The sequence below is a fragment of the Neofelis nebulosa genome, chromosome 17 (assembly GCF_028018385.1).
Source record: "Neofelis nebulosa isolate mNeoNeb1 chromosome 17, mNeoNeb1.pri, whole genome shotgun sequence".
NCBI classification, from domain to species: Eukaryota; Metazoa; Chordata; class Mammalia; order Carnivora; family Felidae; genus Neofelis; species Neofelis nebulosa.
The window spans coordinates 34,173,439-34,200,761 of NC_080798.1; the positions used below are offsets into that span (position 1 = coordinate 34,173,439).

The following is a 27,323-nucleotide window of genomic DNA, read 5'->3' on the forward strand; positions in this document are numbered from 1 at the left end:
TCCACTTTGTGGCAGTAAGCTCCATCTGTCTTTACACTTTTGGGCGTGTAGATTTTTTATGTAGCGTGTATCTGGTGTACAACTAGCTGTTGTAGTTGGGAATGGTGTGGTGCACAGAGGGTTTTGAAACGTGTCGATCCCTTTGGTCGGAAGGATCCGACATGATCTCCATTTGTATAAACAAGCCCATTTTTATCCCTTATATTAATAAATGCTGAGTTCATTAGTTGTCTACCCTTTTTATTCTAGTTTTTGGTGCTTGGGTCTATATAAGCCAAAACAAAAATAAATAATAGACTACCGAATAAACATTTAGGAATTGATCGCTTTATGTTCAGCTAGTGATAAAACAAGTAGAGAAGTGCCTCCTTTGTAAGGTGGCTGCTTTTCAGTGTTTTTATGATCTCTACGTACGTATTCAGGCCCCTGGGGTCTGAAGCAGATTAGTTAACACTTCTCTGTACCCTCTGCTCCAGGGTCCTTTGCAATCAGAATATTTTGCAACTCATCTGGTTTCCCAGATTGGAGGAAGACAGAATCCGAGCTTGTTTACAATTTGTTCTAGCGTAAAGAAATATCCTGTTAATTTATTTGTTGGCCGTTCTGTCGGAGAAAAATCTCTTAATAGTGACTCAGTGAGGAGGGTTTTTTTAGTAATGGAAGTGGGTTTTCTCACTCTCCTGTAGTGAACTTCAGATGTCTCCGTTGGGAATAGGTTTTAACCATCAGTAAAATTGTTTGACTTAACCACACAGGGGTTTGGGGGTTCTTTTTTTTTCTTGCCCCTTCTGTCCCCAGGCAGAGACTCCTATTGCATACCGACCGGGCTCCAATGCAGTATTTATTTGATCAGAAACAAAAGAGTTTGCTTCTTGCACCGGTTCAGAGAGAGGTCCCCCAGGATTGTCTTTTGTTCGGTAATTGGAGCATAAGCTGAGCCTGGTTAATTTCAAAGCTACCCCCAACACACGTTCCCTTCCCCCCTCCTCCCTTCCTTGTGTGGTTTCTGAGCTGCTAGTGGTACCTTGTATTGGGTCTGGAACAACAACAACAAAAGCTTGAATTGTTCAATGTTAGCTACAACTGCTGTGATACCTGCTATGGCACCTAATAGCACTGTTGGTGCAGTTAATTTTAAGTTAGGGGAAGAAACAAAACTAGAATGCTCTTCCGCTTTACAGTGCTTGTTAACGCATGCACCTCCAAATTATGCACTTGGTGCTATCACAGTGAATAAAACAAAGGAAATCACGAGTTGATTTTTATGTTAGTAGCAGAAGTTCTTTCATCGTTATGCACTGTTCAGACCCCAGTGTGTTCCTATGTTCCTTCTTTTTCGGTCATGTTTTTTATAAAGGCAGAAATGTCTGCAACATCTCAACTCGGAGCATTTAATTGGCTAAAGTTCTGATGTAAGAAATCTAAGTTAATTATATTAATTGTTTTTCTTTTAAAGCAACAAAGTCTAACTTGGTTCTGCTTCTTTAAATACCAAAATGATGACTGCAGATGAATAAGAAGCCCAGGTAGCCAAATTCTAGATGCTAAGTAGCCAAGTTAATATTTGTATAAAAATATATTACAAAATTGGCAAATACCATGTGTCATTCTGGTTCTGCAGTATAGGTGTTGGTTTTGCAATCAACAGATTGCAATTGTAGGGTTTGTGGTTTTTGGTTTTGAAGATGGAAGGGTATTTCTCTCGATTTTTTTTTTTTTTTCCCTGCAATCTGCACCATGATAATGATGGTCCACTACCTGACTAGCCTGACTTTAATAATCGGATGCATGGTTCTTCGTGCAGTTTAATCTTTGCTTTTTCACAAGCTTTCTTGAGATTGCACAGTTCTTTGCTGCATTGAATTTCTTTTAGTGACAATGAAAAGCATATGTTAGTATTTTAATGTAGTCTTTGATTTTCAGGTTATACATTAAAACACAGAAGAAAAAAAAATCCTGTCTGAGGAGCTCTTTTAAAAACCAGTACGGTAGCATGGGAATATTCATTACTTACACATCATATATTTTTCCCTAAATGTTGTACGAAGAAGTGACAGTTGAGCCGAGCATATGTTAATAAAAGGTCTGCATTTTCCTGTGTCACTGACAGTTTCATTGGCTGTATATTCCTGAAACGCAAAATAGCCTCAGTTCTGTTCAAAGCTATAATTAATCTGAATAGTTATTTAAACAGTATTGAAATCTTTTAACTACTGAGAGGCCAAACATTTAAGATGGTGAATGTACTGTTCTGTTTGAAGGATGGTGCAGTTGATGAGGGCACGGCGATCTGAGATGCTTGTGTATGTTGGATCTACACATCCTGTAGGCTAAAATGGCAGAATCTGTCTGCTGCTGTATAAAATCTTTTAACTACCATTTATTTTAGCATCATGGCATGTGCAAATTCCTGCTGCTCAGTTAAGGGACCAGCTTCACAACTGGTGTTACAATCTGTGGCCACAGCATTGCATCACAATGCAGCAAATGCATTTTCCACATTAACCAAACATGACAGCTGAAGCGATTATTAACCATGCAAGATGTCGGAAGTCATCAAAAATTCACATCAGAGTAATTGCAGTGGCTTGGGTCGAAAAAGAAAAAGTATCATAGCATTCCTTGCCTACATGTTGTCTCTCCCCCTCTTAAATCTTAACTTGGTACAGTCCGTTAACAATAAAATACCCTTCTGTAACCTATAAACTGTTACTCCCATCAGTTTGTGCTTTCAAACTGATAGCTGACTTCTCTGAATTTGTGTGGAGCAGCACGAAAGATGACGCTGTGCCCCAGGGGCTGCAGGACACCCTTTTTAAGGGGACCCTGCAGTCTCATTGTCTAATTGGACTCTTTAATGCTTCAGTCATATCACATTTGCTGGGTGTTCTCTTTTCCTTTTTCTTCTTTCTCTCCTCTCTCCATCTCTCTCCTCTCTCCCTTCCTCTTCCTACCCCCCCCCCCACACCCCCTGAATTCTGGCTGTCTGGAGTGGGAAAAACTTGAGCACTGGTTCCAACGGAGCTCATCCCACATAGAAGGTATGGAAGAGCTGCAGTGACCAACAGCATCGACTGGTCTGTAACTCCTAAAATTTGAGAGCTGCAGGTAGGATTACCTATGTTTTGTAAAGAAATTAAGAGAAATGCACCCTAGTAAATAGAGTGACAGCATGTTGTTGCAGTACCTTTGAAAGACGAGATCTTGGCTTGTTTAAAATTTCAAGGTAAATTCAGAAGATTTAACTCATTTGATAGAAAAAGTACTTGATTCTCCTGAGAATTGTTCAGATTTGTGCCTTGTCATTCTAATATTTTTCTTAAAAAAATCCATTGGGTGGGGCAGAGAGGTATTTGCTTAAAGATTTAAATAGTTGGTTATTTTGGATTTTTCAGACTTCATCTTTAAGTAATAAGTAGTTTGGACTTTGTAAGGTTTTTTTAAAAAGATGCATGTGAAGTGTAGAATTCTTATATGAGGTAAAATATTAAAATAGAATTTCCTTTTGATAAAACCAGATCCTTTGGGATTGTAGGTGACTGTGTGTGTGTGTGTGTGTGTGTGTGTGTATTATGCCTTAATCATTTACATTTTGTTATAGGGAGGAAGTAATATTGGAAGTATTTGGGATTATCTCACAGGAAATGCTTTAGCATAAAGCTTTAAATAAGAATTAAATAATAACATCAAAGATATGGGTTTTTAAGTATTATCAGGTAGGCGATTTAAATTAAGGTAGTTACTTTTTCTTTCTTAAATTCATCCTCAAAAGAGTACGAGTCCTTTAAGTATATTTCACATTTTTGGTGTAGAGAATGTGATTTCAGTACATGAGATGAAAACTTCCTAAGTCATGTAAGCATTATCTGGAGGGTAATAAAATTATAAATGTTGCCTATAACACTTTTAATACCTTGATTAATATCAGAGTTGAAAATGCTTTTAATCAGCGTTAAAAAGCAGCTTGCTTGTTGCCTTCCCTTACAAACAACAGAAAAAGACAGTGATGTATAGCTTTTTATCCCAAGGAATGTATTTGTATCATGGGACCTGTAGGGTCTAGACTTCTTTCTGCAGCAGGGACTTGGAAATTGCTCACCTAGTTGAGAGATTAAGCTCTCTTCAGAGGTGGGGGACTTTCTGTACTCTTAACAATAGGAAGATTTGAGGAGCTGTCAAGTGGGGAATGGAGGAGAGCTGCTCAGGGAAGGGAGAGGAACTGAGAATTTTGCTCATCTCAGCATTGGAGATCTGGATTTGCCCACGACTAAGATTCCTTTAAAACTCTGACCCAGTGCAGCATTGCAAAGAATTGATTTGTGAGATGAGACAATGAGCTGTGGTTTGCATTTTGTAAAGATGGAGGAAACCTCTAACACTGACCCTGTATGGGAGATGACTCAATTATCCGTGCCTTGGTACAATTGCAAATTATTTTCCTTTGTCTGAAGTGGGTGGATGCCAGCGCCTTCATCAGAGCTCCTTAATTTAATGTATGGAAAATGTCTCAGCCACCATTTTTAACAATTAGCTGTATCATGGTTGAGGTGAGCTGCATTCTGAAGGCAGCTGCAGGGCCATTTCATTTACATTCGGCTCTGTGGCACAAGAGCTTTGTGACTGTAAAACTCAGAAAATGAATTTGCATACCGCATAGAAGAGTTCTCTAAGAGGGTGGAGAATATTCTCAGAAAGAAAATGGAATCCTTTTGTCTACAGTAAGTATTTCTCATATACTCATATAGCGGGGAGAGATTGAAAATTTGTCTTTGGTTGAAAGGGCAAAATAGACTTTTAAATGAATGCTGCAAATATTAAAGGTGTAACAGAGGTTCTTGGGTGTATTTTTTTTTATGTGTGTGTCAGAAACCAAGTGTAAGATATATATACATGTGTATATATATATATATATGTTTGGAATATAGGTTCTATGAATGATTTTAACACATGTTTTCAATTCATTATTTGGTAATTTAAGTTAATGAGAGGTATGAATCTGTCACTAGTCAAAAGGTGAAAATGACACTTGGGATAAAAAAAAATCCAAATATGCTATATTTAAGAGTTCAGGCATCTTTTCACGGTCTTTTACAAAGAGTTTGTTTTTCAATCCTGAAGAAAATTGCTGGATTTTAATTTAGTTGTTGTTTTGTTTTGTTTTTAGAAGAAAACCCTTCCATGTTAATGATCTGTAGTAGCTGATTGAAATATATAAGAAAAAGTGTTTTAACAAAACAAGATTTTGTCCTAAAAGATCAATAGATTGAGACTTTCACTCTCTTTAATGGGGATAATTCTTAGTGTCTTCTGTTTAATTAATAGTTGTGACTTCAAAGCTACTTGTGGAAAACTCTTGTTTGTGATTGTAAGCTTAGAGATCTCGATTCTTAAAATTAATTGGTTTTGACTGGCTTATTCCTTTGTTCCTTTATGCTGTTCCTAAGAGAAGTAAGTGGATTTTAACTTCGACTTCTGTGTTTATTTTTTTTAAGGCACTTAACCCTGAAGAATGTATAGTAAGTGTATTTTACAGTAAACTGTACCATGAAGAATTTGCTCAAAATGCTTTAGTAGCTGTTTCAGGAGTTGAATCTTCACAGAACTGAGTATCCGAGAATCCTTTTAACTTGATACCAAATTTATAAAGCCAGCTGTTCCTGCAAGTCCTACTGCTCTAGCTGTTATTCATCCTACTCACTGAATGCTGGTTTTCTCTAATTGATAGATGTTTTTGAAACTAAGGGAGAGGAGGATTTCCACATCAGTCTTTTCATTGAAATAGGAAGGCTCACTTTCCTGAGCCCTGTTCAGAATCCTACAAAGATTCCATAAATCTTATATAAATCTCAGGGTTGCAGCAGAAGAGCCTAGATCTCCGTATAATTTTTGTAACCCTGGGAAGGACATTTAATATATTAATTGTTTAGATGTGTGGTAGAATGCAAAGGGATTCCTTCCCCTTGATTTTTACAAGGCTTGCACTTAGAAATAAAAGAGTTCTGGGGCAGCAAACTAGAACTCCCATTTTAACTGCAGCTTTGCTTGCATAAAATGGTTGGTTGGATGGCTTGACGGGTGTCACAAAGCCTTCCATTGAAATTTTTAAAGTAAAACTCGGTTGAAGATTCTGATCTTATTTTCTTTCTCTGGCTTTATGTAAATCACATACAAGGTACTCTGGGGAGATAGCAGAGACCCAGTTGCTTTCCGGTGCTTTGCCTCTACCATGGTCTACTCAAGTTTGGCTCCTGGGAAGAGGCTCTCCTTTCTCATACTTATGGGGGGTTCCCGAGTCTCTTCAATCTAGAAGCTCTTCGGTTTTCTCATGCAGTTTTAGCCTAGCTGCTAATAAAGAGTCAGGGGCTCGCTCTTTTTGCTACAAAAAAAAATGTTCATATCAAACCTTTGAATGCTCTGGCAGTGCCATAATGTAGATAAGCAAGCATGTCGGCCAGCCCGCTAGAAACATTCCGTGGCACTAAGATGGCAGTGAGGAAGGAGTAAAATGGCGTCACCACGAACACTGTGATAAGAGGTGGAGCGCATGAGTTATTTTTCTTTAATCAAGTTTGAGGACACCTCTAGTAGCACTGCTTTGCCAATTTACAGTTGTTTTTTTATCCTGTTAGAAGATGGAAATTTTGAGATTTTCCTGAAGTAAAAGACTTAATTAGCATTTATATCTCAATAGCTTCCGATTGTTCCTTTTAAGAAATTGGTGACAGATATGGATAAAATACATTTTTAAATATTTCATATTAGTGCTTTTGAAACTCCTTGCTTTGTGTTTTCTTCTTTCTTTAAAAAAAACGTAGAAACATAACTTCTTCCAGTAGAGGATGGATTTTAGAAAACAGGACAGTACGAGTCTCCTTTATGACAAGATGAAGCCAGCGTTCCTATGAAAAGATGTTATTTGTTTTTGAGTCTGTTTTCATTCTAGCTCTGTGTGGGCTTTGGTTATTTTATATTTAAAATATATGTTGCCACCTTCAAAACCCAAGTTCATTTCTTTGTGGTTCAAGGTATGGATTATTTTGGAAGTGAACTGTAGTCATGGTAGTAGGACAATGCTAATTTCTTACCTGTTCCCATGTCTCATGGAGTTGGAATTTCGGGAGCCGGCCTCAGAGTTTATGAAGTATTATCAGCTCATCTTGCAGTTAGATACAGTACGGTTTACAGTCGTTAAATAACTTTCTCAAGGTCATCCATCTGGAAAGCAGTTGATTTGCCCTAACTTCAGGCCACCTGACTCCTTATCTTTGCTGTGCTGTGTATGCTACTCTCTACATCTGATTGCCTGTCTTTCTCTTTGTGGGCACACTGGTGACTGGTGGCCCTAATGGATTGAGCTTTCGGCAAAACCTATATTTACCTCAGCCGCTTAACTCATGGAGATGTTCCTACTCGTCTTGCCAGAAATGACTTAATTGAACTGTGCCTGGAGTCTTCCCGGGCCTGTGTTGATAGGCATTTATAAATTTGTCATTTATAAACGAACATTGAAAAATAAGACATTCTGCAAGTTGAGCTTTTAGGTCCATTATGTTGTCTCAGCTCAGAGGAGGAAGTGCTCATCTCCTGGGATAGTCATGAGCGTCACGTCCGTCTGCCCCGAGCTTCGATGGAGCCGGGCATTCTGACGTCCCCTCCCAGCAGATCATTCCTCCAGCTGTAAGGTATGAGGGATCCCGTAGTGCAGGCTTGTCCCTTTTCCTAGTAAGGATGGGCTGGGCGAAAAGTCAGTTTCAGGCTGTTTGTATTCGTAAAGTGGTCTTGCTCTCTCTCCTGTTGTTTGTATTTGCCACTCCAGCTAAGCAGTGTTTTCTGTTTCCTGTACCCATGGTGATTAATGGTGAATGGTGTATCCTGTGGTATTCCCTCAACACTGACAGGGTGAAGTCAAAACGTTTCCAAGCTTGAGGTTTTAGAGAGTGCAATTCCAACGACTGTTAGCAGGGCAGAAGCGTACCGTGGCAAATTCCACGCAAGACAACGGAAGTTAGAAAAGTCTCTGGCTCGTTTTAGTGGACTCCAGACAGATGTCTGAAAAAGAATTTCTGAATAAGAAGAAACTGCAGCAAAACCAAAGCTCCCTTTTCTGTGACGGCCATGATGATCCGTCCCGTAGGCATAGGCAGTGCTGCATAGTGGGAGGGGCTGTGATTTCCGACTGCAGTGTGAGTGACTGACACCGTGTGCCAGTAGGGAGTTAATATGACACGTGGTTCTCAAACATGGCCTTCCCCAGGGGCGCGCCTTTTGCTTGCTAAGTAGAACTGGATCTTGAGCGCTGTGGAGACGGCCTGGCATGGCCTGGCCAAACCCACTAGGTTCCCACCTCACTGGCTTGGAGACACACCCTCCGCTGTCAACTCTCACAACCCCCCAAATCTTGCTTTTGTTTCCTGTTTCCAAAGGGAAAAGACACTAGATAGCAAAGCAGGGGATCTGTGGCTTGTTTTTTTAACACAATATGAGGTTGTTTTACTGAGTTCTTTTAGAGTGGGTTTGGGGGATGGTGGGGGCAGTGGTGGCCACGATAAAGGCCATTATTGGAGCATTCCCATTTTATACCGCAGTGCGTTTTGAGTACCCAAGGTTCTTTGAATGTGGACCGATCCATCTCCAAGATGGAAATCAGTTCCTCAAAGACCTATTAAAACATTTTTATCATCCCTTAATGCGTATCCTCCTTTTCTTACCTTCCTGTCACTTCAGGTGGCTATGGGATTAATATTTTTTCGATCTGTTCATACCCTTGAGTGAGGAGAACGTTCTGGTGCTGGTTTTTAAAGCCAGACATACTTTGCCACACTGTTACATACCATTTGCAAAACTACATTGAAGTTTTCTTTTCAGAATCCCCCCTGTTCTTATGTCCCCAAAGGTTAGCCCGAGCAAGTGCACTAGTTTTTTTTGGTGATGGCAGGGAGGGGGGTGCGCAGGGAGATAAAATGTTCAGAGTTGCTGACCTTGCTTTCTCCCATGGGGCCACCTCAACAGTCTGAGAACAGTTGGCCGGCTGCCCTCCCTCCATCTCTGTCTTGGCTTCTAGTGTTCCTGTTCTTCCCTGCCCCACTTCTTTTTTTTTTTTTTTTTTAATTTTTTTTCAACATTTTTTATTTTATTTTTGGGACAGAGAGAGACAGAGCATGAACGGGGGAGGGGCAGAGAGAGAGGGAGACACAGAATCGGAAACAGGCTCCAGGCTCCGAGCCATCAGCCCAGAGCCTGACGCGGGGCTCGAACTCACGGACCGCGAGATCGTGACCTGGCCGAAGTCGGACGCTTAACCGACTGCGCCACCCAGGCGCCCCCCCTGCCCCACTTCTAGTAGTGGAGAGAGAAGAGGATGGCCAGCAGAGGCCCAAGCCACTGCAGCGTGGCACATCCTGCCGCATCATGGCCTCTTTCACTAGGACACAGGCTCTGGCTTGTTTTTCATGAAGTGGTAAGGTTATCAGCACTGAGCAAGCCACATCATCTCCCCAGACCTCTTGTGACCAGCAGGGGAAACTCATTTATGCAACCCTGAAAGGTTACTGCAGGGCTTTGCTGGATTTGGGAGGCGGGGAGGGGTGTTCTGCCGAAAACATTTTTTCCTCCCTAGTGCCTAAATCGCCCTCGTTTATGATCCTACTCATCTATATTGTGCCCTTACTACTTGATCCCCCTCTGCACGTGGCCCCCAATGACTGAGCTGAACAGATTGCTTTCCTTTCCTGGATGGCCAGAGGTAGGTAACATAACAGGACTGCCCTGGGCTCCCTGCAAGGGCACAGCTGGGTTTGCAGCGGTAGCACAAGCGATTTAAATGGCCCTCACAGGGGGGACAGCCCTTACTTAACCTCAGCCTTACTTTGCAAGGACAGTAACTCAAAGTGCTGATAAGCAGCCCTTGCTTCATGACTTGGTATAGAAATAGGAAGAGGCATCTAGTAGTTATGTGCCTACATTGTGTTGACAAGGGAGGTGTGCTGTGCCCTCCTGCACCCCTCACTGCCGCACACGGGAATGGCATGTCCCCGTTCTCAAAAACCTTCCCTTCTGGGTCATGGTGAGTCCCGCCTCTTACATTGTCTTTCTTTACTCAGTACTGAAAATCTTGGAAGTTGGGTTTTTGTTGTATGGTAATTACTTTCCCTTCTCTTTCTCTTCTTCATTCTTCTGTGGGTTGGAGAAGATAATAAGAAGGGGTCCACAAAAGGCAGTAGGTGGACTCGTGTGAATGGCTCTCTCAAAGGCCTGTGGCTTTTCCAGACGGCACAGACAGGTGAGGTGGAATTTCATCACGCCTGGGTTGGCATGCCCTTGAAGAGACCAGGCATGCCAGCCCCCTTAAGTCAGTGCTGCCCAGAAGGCCCTAGGCAGGTCCAGAAGGAGGCACTACTCAGAGCTGTGTGTTCTTAGGTTTAGAATCTCCTTGGACACATTGAGGTAGATTTAACTTGTGAGAATTTGTAGACCATTCTTTAAACCAATTTGAATTATGGGAGCAACTGATTTGTTTTGCCTTAATGGACCCAGATCTGTCACCTGATTGCGTGGTCCTTTGTTTAGCCCAGGAGTAGAAACCATGTACAAAATGGGACCCTGAAGCCTGACAGTGACAGATGGCCTGGTGCCCATGCGGCGCCATGTTACAGCGACAGGGTTTGCCACCTGTGGCTCCAGAGCTGCCTGCAGGCCTATGGATCTGCTGAGCTGGCAAATGGTGGGACTCACAGCCACTCTTGCAGGGTCTGCTGCCACCTGCTGAATGAGAGTGGCTAGACTTTTGCATAAAAGCACAGTGAAAGATCCTACAACAGCATTAAAAACATGGTACAGTTGGTGATGTCAGCTGCCAGCTTAGCACTGCTTTTTGCAGGGGGATTTTTTTTTTTTAACACTTATTTTTGAGCAAGACAGAGCGTGAGTGGGGAAGGGGCGGAGGGGGTGGGGCGGACACAGAATCCGAAGCAGGCTCCGGGCTCCGAGCTGTCAGCACAGAGCCCGACGCGGGGCTCGAACTCACAGACTGCGAGATCATGACCTGAACCAAAGTCGGACACCCAACCGACTGAGCCACCCAGGTGCCCTGCAGGGGGATTTTTTTTTTTTTTTATGTTTTATTTATTTTATTTTTTTATTTTTTAATATATGAAATTTATTGTCAAATTGGTTTCCATACAACACCCAGTGCTCATCCCAAAAGGTGCCCTCCTCAATACCCATCACCCACCCTCCCCTCCCTCCCACCCCCCATCAACCCTCAGTTTGTTCTCAGTTTTTAACAGTCTCTTATGCTTTGGCTCTCTCCCACTCTAACCTCTTTTTCTTTTTTTTTTCTTTTTTCCTTCTCCTCCAGGGGGATTTTTTAAAGACCTCTATCTGTGCATCTGCTTTTTAAAATATGATGCGGTCTGTGAAGAACAGTTTAAAGTATTAAACTTTTGTAGAAAACAAGCTATGGGATTGACTCTAAATACCTGAGTTGCAGGATAAAGCCTGGATTTGCTATTCATATCGTATTCCTTGTAAAAGAAGATTTCACCGTCTCTTAGGCGTTTTAGGCTGACATTTTATGTGTTCTTACTGTATTGCGTTAAATATTTCTCTGATGAAATAACCAAACATGCTATAAGACCATATGAAATCCCCCCAGCTTTTAAAAATGTTTAAATTTCGGGGCGCCTGGGTGGCGCAGTCGGTTAAGCGTCCGACTTCAGCCAGGTCACGATCTCGCGGTCCGGTCCGTGAGTTCGAGCCCCGCGTCAGGCTCTGGGCTGATGGCTTGGAGCCTGGAGCCTGTTTCCGATTCTGTGTCTCCCTCTCTCTGCCCCTCCCCCGTTCATGCTCTCTCTGTCCCAAAAATAAAAATAAAAAACGTTGAAAAAAAGATTTAAAAAAAAAAAAAAAAAAAAAAAAAAAAAATAAAAATGTTTAAATTTAAAAATTTCTCTGTTCATCTTTTAGGCTTTATCAGTAATGAACATCTCTTTGCACCTGCAAATTCCTCGAGGCGTTCTCCGTGGGCACCACAAGGGAGCTAATGAAAAGCGTGTCCACGCCATCTGATAGGCCCAGCGGCTCTGAGCACTGGCAGGGTTTCCGTTGTGCCCATCTGAAAACAGCATCTTGCTTTGTCCTTCCTCACTTTCTCCTCCAGTAGCAGTTTTACTTTTGTAAAAAATTCACCCAGGAGAAGGTTTCAGAAGAGGTCATTTGTTCAGAAATTGGGAAGATGGGAAATTTAGGAGAGGTTAAGGGAATAGGCATTTTACTCAGAATGAGCAGAAGCAGGATAATGGGTATAACTCACACTCCTGTCTTTTTAGAAATCAGACACGTCTCCGTTTCACTATCTAAAGGTAATGGCTACTTGCCGTGCTTATTGGAATTCTGGTTTCCATCTTGGAGCAGACCCTCTTGAGGATTCCGTCTGTTGAGTTTATTTTTTGATCTGCTTAGTTTTCTTTTCCTTGTTTCATTACCTTCTTAGCTGTTGCTTGTATCTTGGCAATGTTTTTTTAATCCACAGTGACCATTTTCTCCTGTCACTGCTTGGTTGTGTTATTATTTTGGTTTGGAATATTGGTTACAGATCTATTAATTTGTACATTGTATGAAATGAGAGAAGATACAAGGCTTTTACAGCACTCACTATGTGTTTTTGTCAGATACCTTCTCGTAGTTAGTCTGGCCTGCTGTGGGGGCTTCACTTTGAATTTTTGACAGAGTAGATTGCCGTTGACAGTTGATCTTTTGAAGGGGAAGAGACACGGAATGGTCTTTTGTGTTTTGAAGGGGAAGGAGCATGTAAAATACGGCTTTTGCCATATCATTGTATCTTTCTTGTTTAATTTTTTAACGGCCAGGAAATCTGTGTTCAGAGTCTTCATTTCAAACTGTTTACGTAACTGTCCGGCAGAGCACTTCTTCCTCGTAGACGGGAAGCACTTTTCGCCATCTTACTTTCCTAGCTAAAATGGACACCAGAATTCTTCTCCCAGAGACCCTTATTTCTCACAGTTCTCACTTTTGGGAAGCAAATAAGCTAAGAGAATTTGGCCATTTGACAAAAACATCCCTGTGCCCACTCCCGTCTTCTGCAGTAGGAGTTAGCTGCCACTTGTATTCTGAGACCCAGTCTGCCTGGTGACTAAAAATAAGGCCGTTTCATGCCTGTCTTTCCCAACGTGCGCCATTTCAAAGCTCGTTCGGCTGTCAGGTACCTGAGATGTAACCACACGTTTTTTAGGAGAGTTGGCTTAGCTTGCGGTTATGTTCTGGGTGGTTCTTGGGGTTAGTACAGGTGTCCTTTGCTTTTCAAAAGTTTGTGTTATGCCACTTTGCTTTTATAAAAGACCTACATTAGCACCTGTGTGCTAACCAAAAGAAATTCAAAGAGGACTTTTGTTTTTATGAAAAAGGTGAAAAGCAAAAATAGCCTTCAGCATCTGTTTTGTAGCAAGCATTTAGAGAGGCAGCGTGCACCGGGCAGTGGCGGCGAAAGCAGCATCACCAGACTCCTTCCCTGGGAGCCACACCGGCATCGCGGCCTCGGCCTCAGCCGCCAGAGCTCTTTGAACTGTGTCTGTGAGCATCTGTGCTTTCTCTTGATTTATTTTGTGCATCCATTAACAAGATGTGCCTCAAGGTATCAGAAAAGCCTAAGAGAGTTTATTTTTGGGGTCTGGGAAAACGCGGAATTTTTTGCACAGGTGTTAATGGTAATTGCTTCTTCGCTTTATTTCTTTTTAACTTACGAAAGGGTTCAAAGGTATGTTCTACTTTCAATAGCAGGAGAAACCTTTATACATTACAGGGCAGCCCACTTCCTCTGTTAAAGATGGAACATGTGGCTGGAGATCTTGGACAGCTGTACAGTGTGTATTGTTCCACAGCAATAAACAGTAATAAGAGTTTGAGACACCATAGAGTTGACATCTAGAGCAATGATTTCCAGCTTTTTGTCTGTGATCCTTAGAAGCATTATATTTTACACCATGACCCACTTCATACATATAAATGCTTTCAACTATATAATTGAAAGGAAACTTTCACAAAACAGTGTTTACGTATATCACATATCTCTGTTGCATTTTATTTCATTAAAAAAAATGCTAATCGACTTCATGACCCATTTACCGGTTCTGACCCACATTTTGAAAAACACCATTCTCGGGGCGCCTGGGTGGCGCAGTTGGTTAAGCGTCCGACTTCAGCCAGGTCACGATCTCGCAGTCCGTGAGTTCGAGCCCCGCGTCAGGCTCTGGGCTGATGGCTCGGAGCCTGGAGCCTGTTTCCGATTCTGTGTCTCCCTCTCTCTCTGCCCCTCCCCCGTTCATGCTCTGTCTCTCTCTGTCCCAAAAATAAATAAAAAACATTAAAAAAAATAAATAAAAAAAAAAAGAAAAACACCATTCTCAAGGAATGCCACAAACTTGATATTTATCTATTGTCTCATTCTTCCCCTCACTGTGTGACATAAGGGGAAGAAATGAATAAATATTCAGTCATAAAATATGTTTATTCTACCTTGATTTGCTGTGATAGAGACAGTATGGTAGGATGGAAAAAGGTAGAAAAGGGGTCAGAAAATTTGGTTTCTAAGTCCAGGCTTTGCTACTAACGAACTAGGTGATCTAAATAATATGGAACCACAACATTGTAGGGTTGATAGAAGCTCTAGAAACCATCTCGTTTGGCCCTTTCAACGTTTAAACCTATATTAATTAAGGACCTGCATTAAAGTATGATCCAGTTAGGCAGCCCCGAGAGACAGCTTAGTATTGGGTTAAAAGCAAGGACTAGACCCAGATATGTGTAATGCACACGTAGCATGGTGTCATCCCCATAGCCATGAAAGGGTTCGCCTTTACTTGTACTGGTATAACAGAATTCTCTGAGCCTTCAACTCATCATTTGTAAAGGGGAATAATAGGGGACAAAGAAAACAAACTAAAGATACTTTGCTTCCCTCTTGGACTCCCACCTGTTTAGAAAGAAAAGGAAGTTTTTCTTTATTTTCTTGATTTAGAAGAAAATAAAATACAGAATAAATAGAAGTACTATTCCCTAAGTATCTCGGTAACATTTGGTCTCTTGAGAACTGTGTTTAATTTTTGCCTCTTCCTTATCCTTGTTGGGATCCCGTGGTCCAGTTAGTTAAATGCTCAGATTCTGTTTCTTACCTGTAAAATGGGGAAGGGGTGGATGGGGGCAAGGGGAGTGATCATGCCTGTTTTTTCATATTGTTAAAAGATTAGCCATAATGTCTTTGAATTGCTTAGAGCAGCGTCTGGCCCTTAGTTGCTTGCTGAATGGGAGCTGTTATATGTTATAGAAAGCTTGAAACCAAAACGCATTCAAGGAGCCAGTTAGAAGAGGGTCAGTTTCCAGGACTCTGGCAGTGAGGAGCAGTATACAGATGGGGAAGTCAGGAGTAGTTATCTTACTTAGCAGGCCGGTAGATGTTTGTGGAGTGTTCTTTTACTGAGTGGGCTGGCAATAGACCAGTTAGATGGGAGACTCTGAGCAATTAAAAAGTGCTTGTTGGCAAGAAGAGGGGACGTTAGGGATGTGGTGCTCTGAGGGTCACAGCTAAATGACTGGCATCTTAGTGGGAGGTGACCAGGGTGTTCTCTGTAACAGGGAGCCCCACCCGATGAGAAAAGGCACCTTCAGTTCACCCTTCACGCCCTCAGTCCTACAGAAAGCCCATTCTCTGATGAGCTCTAAAGGCATGTCTCTGGGATGCTAGGTGTTAGAGGTGCCTCACAGAAGGAATTGGAAGGAAAGGAAACATGTGGAAAAGGGAAGTCAGGGGAGAGGTCTGTGCGAAACTTGGGCTGAGGCAGGTATTTTTCTGCCCGACTAGTTCTTTAATTTGTTATTTTCCCTTGAGGTGTGTGTTCTTTAAAGGAAAGTAACTGCCACTAGATGGCACACGGATCCCGGCACTATTCCCACTGCATAAATTATTATTCTTTTAAAGATTCTTTTCAAAAGATAGGTCACCAGTGTGTTGTTTTTGAAAATAAAATATGATATGTAGCCTTTTTTTAGTGTTTCATTTTAGAGAGGAATAAAGGATTAAAAATTGAAATTCAAAATCTACGTATCTTGGGGGTCTAGTTTGCGCTATAGAAGAAAGCTCAGTTGTTGAGGTATGTAATGGCTCATGGTCTTTGTTCATAGGAAGATGATGTCTAAAATGTGATGCTCATGCACAAGTGGTTGATTTACTTATTAGTGAGACTTTTGGAATGTAGGTTTATAATGAATATTTTCAAGAGGAGTATAATCTGCCCCTAAAGCAACATCTGTTTTTCTTTCATTCATTACTACTTGACATTTCATCTCTTAGAAAATTTGGAATTGTGTTTCTTACAGAAAATTATGTTGCTTTTAAACAAATGTATCTGATTATTGCTTTGCATCTGTGTTTTAAGAGAGAGAGAGAGAGAGAGTGTGTGTGTGTGTGTGTGTGTGTGTGTGTGTGTGTGTGTGTGTACACGTACCTGGGTTAAATGTGGACGTGGCTACATTAAAGGAATTGGATGGATGGGCTGGTCACTGGAAAGAGCAGAGGAAGTCCAGAGGGAGCACGGGGTGCTGGGCACAGCCCCTCCCACCCCAACTAAAAAGAAAAAAAAATGACACCAGGCCTGGTTAGGCAGTGGTTGTCACCCCCCTACCCCAGAGGTGGCTTGTGTAGACAGTCCACCTCCCAGAGCAGCAGCCGGGAAGAGGTGCAGCAAAGCACAGTCTATGCCTACTCTTTGTTTGTTAGCAGCATTCAGTGACAATTCCATAGCTTTGTTTATAAACTGTGATACTAAAACTTTTAGCTTTAGCCAGTAAAGACTGCTTGTGAAAGGGAAATTACAGTAAAGGTTTGTTGAGTTGATTCATTTGCTGGGAAGGGTATAAGGATCTGTTAAAATCCTCCCCATCATCTCGTGTCTGGTTTCCCATCATCTCACATCTGGCCAGAGGCAGGGATGTGGTGATAAGCTGCCACCTTCTGAATGCACCACACAGGGTCCTAACTTTATGTGCTCTGGTTTAGTGAGGCCACTGCATTAGCAAACAAGTGACGATGCCTTTCCCCACCCCACCCCACCCCACCACCAAATAGCAGCGTAGGTATTTGGAGCAGCCTTCATGTTGTGCCCTCAGCTGCCACAGGGACTGCCCAGAGCAGCCTATGAGGGGAGCATTTCCTGGGCTCCTGGCCATTACCCTTGTTCATTCCAATGTATTGCCAGGTTGGGGTGTGACAGGTGTGGGAGAATCATGGGCGACTACGTAAGAGATCAGGGAAACCTAGAATATTAGTAATATTTTATTTAAATTTATATGCCCAACTATAGTACCTCTCCGCCCCCTCCCCCCAGCCCGCACTGTTTCCCCCCCCCCCCCCCATAAGAATCAGCAACTTCATATCTGGGACTGCTTGAATAACATATATTAAAATGTTATAGTTGTTAAAATATAATAGGCGACCAAAAATTAACCATGGGGAGCTTGGGTGGCTCAGTAGGTTAAGCGTCTGACTCTTGATTTTGGCACATGATTTCGTGGTTCGTGAGTTCGAGCTCCGCATTGGGCTCCATGCTGACAGTGCAGGGCCTGCTTGGGATTCTCTCTCCTTCTCTCTTTGCCCCTCCCAAGCTTGTGTCCACTTGCTCTCTCTCAAAATAAATAAATAAATAAACTTAAAAAAAATTAACCATACAGTAAATTTTTTAAATTTAGCATATCTTAAATAATGGTTTTTTAAATTTAGCATATCTTAAAATCTTTAGCTTAATTCTACTCTGTATTATGTTCCCTCAGAGAGTTCATATTTTGGGGCATTTCTCTCTTTGATGTCACCAACAAATCTAAATCTAATTGATTCCAATAGTAGAGCTACATGTATTAAACCTTGAGTCAAGCACTTGATTGCATTATCTCATTTAATATTCATTTTACATATGAGTAAACTAATAGAGAGTTTGGGTGACTTTGCACAATTCATGCCATCAGTAAATGGAGGCACCATGATTTGAAACTAGGTCTGCATTGTGTTACTGTGTGGTTGTGTTTTGTAGGCATTTAGCCCCGTGCATATTTAACCAGACTTGTGGACTGTCTTCTGTTCCTCCCACCCATATTAAACAAGCAGCTGATATCATCGGACCTGAGATAGGGAGTACACATGGCAAAACCCCAGAAGAAATGTGTAGATTTTGGGGGGAGGGTATCCCAGCCATTGACAAATAAGTGGAAAACACCTGGATGAATGAATGGTGATGCTTCTACTGCAGTAGGAAGAAACTGGAGAATGAATTGAAAGCAATAGAGAAATCTAGACCAAGAAGCACTGTGAGTGGCTGCATAGGTAAAGCTATATCTGTAATGTGGGCCGGTCGGAAATACTGAAGAGCAGTCTTGACTGTTCATTCACATTTGATATGTTTACAGGACGTGGGACTCATGCTACTGTTCCATGGGGACTTTACTTTCTAATGGCCATCATGTGCTTCCCAGAATGAAAGGAACTAGGAAACATCTGGAAAAACCATCTGTTCTGATGGTTTTGAGTTAAGAAATTTCTGTCAGGGTGAAGGTGGACAGGATAGTACATATCCTTATAGTTATTTTTTCCCCCTACAGTATACTTTTTTGATTACTTGAAGGTTAATTTTAACCTCAGTTGTGTCATTTTCCCCCCTTTCCTAGGGTTTCCTGAAGAATGAGAAGGACAATGCCCTGCTGTCCGCCATTGAAGAGTCTCGGAAGAGGGTAAGAAACGGCCCTAGCTGAACTGTGAGGGCATAGTGTATACCCGCAGTACAGGTTCTGGAAGCTGCAGCCTGTGTCCTAGACCCAGCTCTCCTACTTAGTTAATTCACCAGAGGGAGTTCTAGGGAGTTGGAGGAAGATACGATGCTTGTATCTGTGTGTGTATTTAGTAACTGAAATGCATCTGAAACATAGATTTGCCAGTTAATTATTAAATTAATCCTGAAGTGGAAGGGTCAGACAATTCATTATTGCAGTATAAGTGGTATTTTGATTTCTACTGAATCAGCAGTTCAGAAAAGCAGGTATGACCATCAATAATTTTCCTTTGTTTCTTTTCCTTTTTTTTTATCATACAGTTTGACTTTCTGTGTTACCTTTTATATTAACAATTTCCCCAAGCTCTTAAAAAAAAAAGGCTTGGAGCTTGGTGCTCCAAAGGATGATAACTAAGTCGGTGAGAGCAGCAATACTTTGCATCAGGCATTCCCTCAAGATACTCCAAGATTGTTTACTAACATGTGTTATCTCCATTTTTTTCTGACAAGAATTAAAAAAACAAAACCTCTCCAAAACATCCCATTATGGAGTGAGAGATTTTTTAGGCCACTGGAGTCCTTTACAGAGGGAGGAGGAAGGTTAGCAGTCATGTGAACTTGGTTCTAAAAATGCAGCTCTTCCCCGGAAGGAGGCTGGAAGGGTTCGTGCCAGTCTGCCAACGGTGGCTGTCTTGGCAAAAGTGAATAGGGGTGAAGGGAAAACCTCCGTTTTGCTGTTTACTTTATAACTCTTATCAAGTAAAATATGTTTATGTATTATTTATGTCGTTTAAAAAAATAATAAAGAAAACATACGCTTCTCAGTGTGCTTCATTAAAATGTTCTTTGCAGGTGGAAATGTCTCAGGAGGGCTGACGTGAGTGAGATAGGGCAGCAGGGGAGCTTGCCAGCTCTAATTTATAAGAAGATGTTGCGAAGGCATTTCTTTAAATGACCGAAAATTTTAATTATCAGAGTAAAAAATCCCTAAAATTTTATTAAGTATATTTTTGGCAATAGTATTTATCCCTGGAAATAGAGGAATTCACTTGATTCAGATTTGAAAAAAAAAATTTTTTTTAATGCTTTTTCTTGTTCACACTTCAGTGAGTTACTCACCAACATTGATTCTCCTGCTGTAGAGAACCAATGAAATTAAATTAGGATTGTCAAATGCCACTGAGCCTTATTAATCCATTTATCTTGCGGAATGTGTTTCTGGAATTGGCAGCCTCTGAACGTTGTGCCATACTGAGACTAAATGTGCAGCCAGCCAAAACATTTAAGTGACATACCACAGTGCAAAATGTGTGCATATGTATTTGTGAGGGAGATGTTCCGGTGTTGGGGGCCGGCATGGGGGGAGACCTTTCACCTCTCTGGACACCAAGAGGCTAACCACTGAGCAAGAATTATTTTCAAACAAAAGGTGAGCAGCTTCCTGGCATTTTGGTGGTAATTTCATGTTTGAATAACTTGCCAGTGTCCTGCTGAAATGCCAAGAAAACAAGCTACAAATCCACAAATGTGTCCTATCTTTTTCCATTTGGTGCATCCCAGCAAAAACAGAACAACATTATCAGAACATATGTAGAGTTTCTAAAAGCCAGCAACAGCTCAATAATAAATGGGTGTGAAGTCAAAGCATATTGCCCTCTTCCCTTTATGAAATTGGGGTTCGAGTGCTCCCCACCTGTTTTTAATTCAGTTGCCTAGTTCTCTTCCTGCCTTCCTTTCTTAACTGTGTTCAAAGAGATTTACACACGTAATGTGAAAGATTCCAATTTAATTTATAATGTCTCCACTGCTCTGTCATTTTCTGTGGTTTGTCTTTCCTTCCTTTTAATTTTTACACATCCGCACAGCCTTTGAGGTTATTCCTTTTCTCTTCCCTTGGATTTCTTTCCTTCTTGTCCCTACTGTTCCCTACCTTTCACTTTGTCTCAGACCCTCACTGTCCTTCTCTTAGTTGTCAGTTAGTAGCTCTGTCGATCCTCTCTCACTAGCTCTTCTGGTTGACACTCTTCTTTGTACCTAATCCAGTGGTTCAGATGTGGGTCTAAAGGGAATAGGCTGGAATAGGGCAGATGGGTGGCTGATCATTCCTGATTAGCCCACAAATTCAATGTTCATTAGCTCTAATGTAATTAAGATAAGCTGGAGGTTGCATGGTCAAAGGAAGAGAATTTTAATGTTGGGCCATTTATTTTTATTGGAAGCTCCTTATCACACTAATGATGAATGGAACCACAGTGCTGTTCATTCAAGTTGTGGTGCTGTTTCTGAATGAGTAGCCTGGCACACTGCTCAGATGTATCTGAGGATTTGAGCCCAGAAAACTGCCAGTTTTCAAAGGACTTCCCTGTGTTCTTGAAACAGGAGTTCTTGGCACGTAGGTGGGCAGCCTGATGAATAGGTATTGCTTAATTCCCACTCTTTATTCCCATTAAGGGTCACTCTGACCCTTAAATGGTGCTGGAAGTGTGTCCCCACCGTCCTTATCAACAGGGTCTCTGGGTAGTATATTGTCTGTTTTCTTCAGCTGCTTTTACTATTCTGCCTTTCTTTATCAGCCAGAGGGCTTATCCTTAAGAAAAACTCTTGCATCAGTCTGGTGTCTTGGGTCAATACCACAGCTTAGTGCCTCACCTGTTGCAAGCTCAGAAAGCTGTACAGTCCGTCAGCCTTCCCCCACCTCCTTATTTCTGCCTGCCCTGGTCCTCGTGCCACATCACCCTTCATTTTCCGTTGCTGGGAGAGGCTCACCGCTGAGGGAGTTGTTGGTTTGACCACTAAGTGGGAAGAGTTGAGAAGAAATTGCAGTTCACTTGTGCATGATTTCTGGTTATCCTCTAGGGAAATCACCCCTTCTCTTACCCTGCCACCGCCTTTCTGTTCCAGCGTACTTCTCTCTCTTCAAAATGTGGAGCTCTCATATTTCAGTTCAGTAATGTAACGAGAGAAAGTGATTTTTTCCTTGGATATTTTTTCACTCTAGGCTGACTGGAATGGTTCCTTCTGCCTGACTGCAGCAAGAAGCAAGCCAGGTGGAAGACTGTAAAGTTTATGATTATAATTTCTCCTGTGTCTTTAGAATACATATTAGAGAAGAGTTTCATTGATAAATGGACCAAAATCAGACTTGCAGGATATGCCAGCCTTCTTCCTAATAATGTGTGTGTGTGTGTGTGTGTGTGGTATCTACCTCTTTCACATTTTAATAAATATTGGTCCATACTCCAACATCCCATTGGTAGGAAGAGTGTATGTGATTTTTCTAGCAGTTTCCCAGAGCTCATGTATATGGGTATTATCAGTATAAATTATGTGTTGCCAAAAATAAAATAGGCATCGCTAATACTCATTCCCTTGGTGCTGCCTAATTAGATGCCAATCTGATAGCAAATGAAATGGCTTTTTGAAAAGTGGGTTTAAGCTGATGGGAGACATGGTCTGCCAATTAAAGAATAATAGACTAAGAACTTAGGTCATGATTTAGTGTGTCTAGAAGTTGCTTTCACTGATCTCTTCAGAAGGTTTTGTTTTGTCTTCTTCCTTCCCTCCCTCCCTTCTTTTTTGTCTTTCTTTCTTTCTCTTTTCTTTTCTTTCTTCTTCCTTCCTTTCTTTCTTTTCTTCCTTTCTTTTCTTTTCTTTTCTTTTCTTTTCTTTTCTTTTCTTTTCTCTTCTCTTCTCTTCTCTTCTCTTCTCTTCTCTTCTCTTCTCCTTTCTTTCTTTCTTTCTTTCTTTCTTTCTTTCTTTCTTTCTTTCTTTCTTTCTTTCTTTCTTTCTTTCTTTCTTTCTTTCTTTCTCCTTTTCTTTCTGAGCACCTTTATTTTGGCAACAACCTGCTGTATCACCACTAGACAGGAGTGAGGTCTGCCAGACATTTCAGTAGTGACTTTGAGCACAGTGGTAGGAAACCTGATTGTAGAAGGCTCTGTTTTTGTTTTACTGATTTGCCTCCTTCTATGAAAATATTACTGTCTCTAAAAAAAATAAAGACACTGGGAGGATCTTTTGTTTTTGTCTTTTCTTAGATGCTTATTAAAAACCATGGATTTATATAATCCAATTAAAAATACTTCAGTTTAAACTGTGACAATTGTAATATGTAGCCTTATTTCAAAGGTTTAAAATATATATTTATCTTAATGAGCGAATGAAAAGATGTTCAACATTGCTAGTCATTAGGGAAATGTAAATCAAAACCATGAGATAACAACTCACACCCATTAGGATGGCTACGGTCAAAAAAAAAAAAAAAAAAAGTCCAGAAAATAGTAAGCGTTGGCAAAGAGGCAAGGGTGTAGAGAAAGTGGAGCCTTTGTGCATTGTTGGTGGGAATATAAAATGATGCATCCTCTATGGATACGTGGAGGTCCATCAAAAAAGTAAACATAGAATTACCATGTGATCCAGCAATTCCACCTCTGGGTATATACCCCAAAGAACTGAAAGCAGGAGCTTGAAGAGAGATCTGTACATCCATGTTTATAGCAACATTACTCACAGTAACCGAAAGGTGGAAGCAGCTCAAGTGTGCACGGACAGCTGGATGAACAAAATATGGCATGCACATACAATGGAATATTACTCAGCCTTAAAAAGGAAGGAAATTCTGCATACGCTGTATAGCACGGATGACCCTTGAGGACATTATACTGAAGGGAATAAGCCAATCACAGAAAGGCAAACATTGTATGATTCCACTTAAATGAGGTACCGAGAAGTAGTTGAAGTCCTAGAGATGGAAAGTGGTGGTTCCCAGGGGCTGGGGGAAAGAGAAAATGGAGCGTTAGTGTTGAATTGGGGACAGAATTTCAGTTTTGCAAGATGAAAGGAATTGTGGGGTTTTACGGTGGTAGTGACTACACGACAGTCCGAACGTACTAATATCCTGAACCGTACACTCAAAAATGGTTAAGAGGTAAATTTGTGCGTGTATTTTACCACGATTAAAACAATTTCTTTAACGTGTTAGACGCTAAGGATAATTTTTTTAAAGTAGATTGCTTTTGCTCTACTTATGGAAAGATGAGAATCTGAGGGACTTTTGAGTTTCTGTTGAACTTTAAAGGAAACTGTGTTGTTTTCCTGTTGGGGTCATCTCCCTCTGTTCCTCTCTGACAGACCTTTGGCATGGCCGAGGAGTACCATCGGGAGTCCATGCTGGTTGAGTGGGAGCAAGTGAAACAGCGAATCCTCCACACACTGCTGGCATCAGGAGAAGATGCGCTGGACTTTACTCAAGAAAGTGAGGTAGGTTGAGTCCAAAGGATAAGCCACTGCCGGGGCTCCTGGGTGGCTCAGTCGGTTGAGCGTCCCACTTCGGCTCAGGTCATGATCTTGCAGTTCGTGGGTTCAAGCCGCACGTTGGGCTCTGTGCTGACAGCTCGGAGCCTGGAGCCTGCTTGGGATTCTGTGTCTCCCTCTCTCTCTTCCCCTTCCGTTCTCATTCTCTCTCTCTCTCTTTCTCTCTCCTCTCAAAACATGAATAAACGTTAAAAAAATTAAAAAAAAAAAAAAGATAAACCACCAGTAATAAAAATGTGACGTCAAGGAGTGCTTATCTGCTAGACTACTGGCAGTCTTGGCGCAGGTGATCACTATCTTCCCCCTGGAGACACTGTCTTCACTTGGCCTCCAGGATGCCCACATTTGCTGGTATTTCCTTCAGCATGTCTGGCTCTTTCTGCTCAGTGTCCTTTGCTGAATTTTTCTGACCCCTTGACCTGTAGATGTTTGGAGTGTCTGGGACTCAATCCCTGACCTGCTCTTTCTCCCTCAGTCACTGCCCTGTTGATCTCATCTGGGCATGTAGCTTTAAATACCATTTCTATGCCGAAGACTCAGATTTACCTTGCAGCCGCCAACCCCGGATTCATTTATCTGGTGGCCTCTTGGTTCTGCTAGCATGTTTCATGGCCATCTCAAGCTAAATGCGTCCGTACCCGAGTCATGATAGCAACTGCCCGCCACCTCCCTTTCCATGCCAGCCTTCTCTCCCCACAGAGTTTATCCTCTCTACAAATGGCAATTCCATTTTTTCACTCGCTCAGATCAAAAACTTCAGATTCAGTTGTGTAATAATGTGAGCAACTGACCCATAATGGCCATTCCTTACTATTGTTATAAAAAAAAGTAGTTTCAGATGACTTAGAGGTGCAGATTCAAAAGTATAATGTAAAAATTACCATGTAAGACATTTCAAGTAATGTTACCAATGCTTCCTGGTAAATCTTTTTCCTACAGTTTGTTTCACGGCTAGCTAGCATTCATTTCTCACAAGAGATAGGACACCTGAGGGTCAGAGAGACATGTAATATACTGGTTAGGCTCAGGAGTATTGGCTCCACACCATCATTCTGTTGAAGTCTGAGTTTAAGGTGAGTGGCTTGGCAGTTTATCATGCCTACGGGGTAATGACTGTATACATCCCATATCTACACATCTGTTCCTGACTTAAAAACCAGTTTTTTCCATGAAGTTAGCCCCCAAATAAATGCTAAAGACCTTTGTGTTAGGAAATTACTCATTAAGGACCCTGTTCCACATTTCTTGCACTCAAAGACTTCAAAGACTAAGATCAGAGTCTTCGGGAAAGAATTAATGTGTAAAACCCTTGGTCAGCCTAATGTTTCATTCTCTATTTCTTGTGAGTCTGAATAGATAAGTAGAACAGCTCATGGTTTTATAAACTTCAATTTTTAAAATGGTGTTAATAGGTTGTGGTCTGTATTGGGATTTGGAAGTAATTATAAGCTGCTAATGAGATGTTCTTTTTTGATTGCTCTTTTCTTAAAAATAGGTTGGTCTATTTAGAAGAATTCTCTTCCTTGACCTCCAGTCCCCTTGGAAGAAAGTTATCGATAGTTTTGCTGTTCTCTATTATGACACCTAGCAGAATGGATAGCTTTGCTGTAAAAGCTGGCAAGGGATGCAGATGGTTCTCTCTTCAGATTACCTAGGGAATTGCCATTTTCTGGAACCTTCTAGGTTTTATTTGTTGCTGTTCTTTTGAACTTCTTTCCTGAAGTATAATATATATACAGAAAAGTGTGCACATTATAAGTATGCAGTTTGGTGAATTATCACAAATGGCACAGACCCAGATGAAGAAACAGATGACTACCAGCACCCCAACAACCCTCCTTGTGTGCCTTTCCAGTCACTGCCTCTCACCACCACCAACGGAACCACCGTCGTGACTTCTAACATCATAGTTTAATTTTGCTTGTTTTTTTGAACTTTATGTAAATGAAGTCATACAGCATATGCTCTTGTTCCTGGCCTCTTTTGCTTGACATTCTATATATTGTTGCATGTAGTTGTGGGCCGTTCATTCTCATGGCTGAGTAGTATAACTACAATCTATTTATCTGTTCTTGGGTTGATGGACATTTGGATAGTTTCTGGTTCTTTGCCTTTATGAATAGTGCTATTGTGAACGATCTTGGAGGTTTCTTTTGGTGAACGTATGTTTGCTTCTCTGTTGGGTACAGCTAAGAGGGGAATTGCTGGGTCAGAGGATATTCAGCTTTGGTAGGTCCTGCCAGACGGTTTTCCATAATGGTTGTATTGATGTACCCTCCCACCAGCAGTATGTGAGAATTCCATTTGTCCCATACCCTTGCCACACTTTTTTTTTTTGGGGGGGGGGTGTTTTTAAAATTTAACCATTTCTACAGGCTTCTCCCTTGCAATTTTCTTCAAGATGATAGAAAGGTGATGTTCGTCTCCATTTGGGCAGACATTTTCCTCTACCCTATTTATAGAGTCTTCATGGTATGAAGGCCAGAGATAGGCTTTGGAATTCCCGGGCCTGGGGGTCCTTATTATAGATGGCCTCTCAGGAAGAAGTGTCCTAAGGAATGTAGAGCATGTGCACAGTACAGTGCCTTGCCCGGAATGGCAGAGAATGTGCACGCAGCACATCCCAGCAGTCTTTATAGTGGGTGTTAGTGTTTGGTAAGCTGCACATTAAGTTTATTTTAATCATTTCAATATGGATTTGTCCCTTTTTAGGGATTTCCCTTGGTTTATAAAGTATCTCCAGGAATGTGGGGTGCCTGGGTGGCTCAGTTGGTTAAGCGTCTGACTCTTGATTTCAGCTCAGGTCGTGATCTCATGGTTTGTGAGATCGAGCCTGGCGTGGGGTTCTGTGCTGGCAGCACAGAGCCTGCTTGGGATTCTCTCTCTTCCTTTCTGTCTCTCTTGTCTCTCAAAATAAATAAACATTAAAAAAAGAGAGAACACATGTGCTTTGAAGCAAGGAAGAGGCTTTTGGAATCCCTGTGCTATACTTGCATGTGGTTAGTGGGAGGAAGAACACCCCCAGTGCTACACTGCTTGCATGACAGCACATGGGGTTTGAGCAGTGTTGGGAATCCTTGGTGTATCTTAGCCAACTTTTAAAACAGTATTTAAAAGTCAACTTTTATCTAACTTCTGTACAGTCTAGTGCCTGTGTTGGTTTTAGACATAGTCAGTAGATGGGTC

General features: G+C 41.5%; 1 protein-coding gene across 4 annotated transcripts in view; it reads left to right on the forward strand.

The window, feature by feature from the left end:
* NUP93 (nucleoporin 93) overlaps nt 1–27,323 on the forward strand; it is a 104,216-nt gene that overhangs the window by 49,796 nt on the left and 27,097 nt on the right. Inside the window, exons 1-3 of one of the 4 annotated variants that reach the window (XM_058709518.1) lie at nt 2,717–3,108; nt 18,724–18,786; nt 23,955–24,083. In XM_058709518.1, coding sequence (XP_058565501.1) covers nt 23,964–24,083 — 120 coding nt within the window. In that variant the 5' untranslated portion in view covers nt 2,717–3,108; nt 18,724–18,786; nt 23,955–23,963. Of the gene's footprint in view, nt 1–2,716; nt 3,109–4,698; nt 4,719–7,638; nt 7,683–18,723; nt 18,787–23,954; nt 24,084–27,323 lie in introns of those variants that run through there. The other 3 variants (XM_058709520.1, XM_058709519.1, XM_058709517.1) reach the window with 3 other exon arrangements.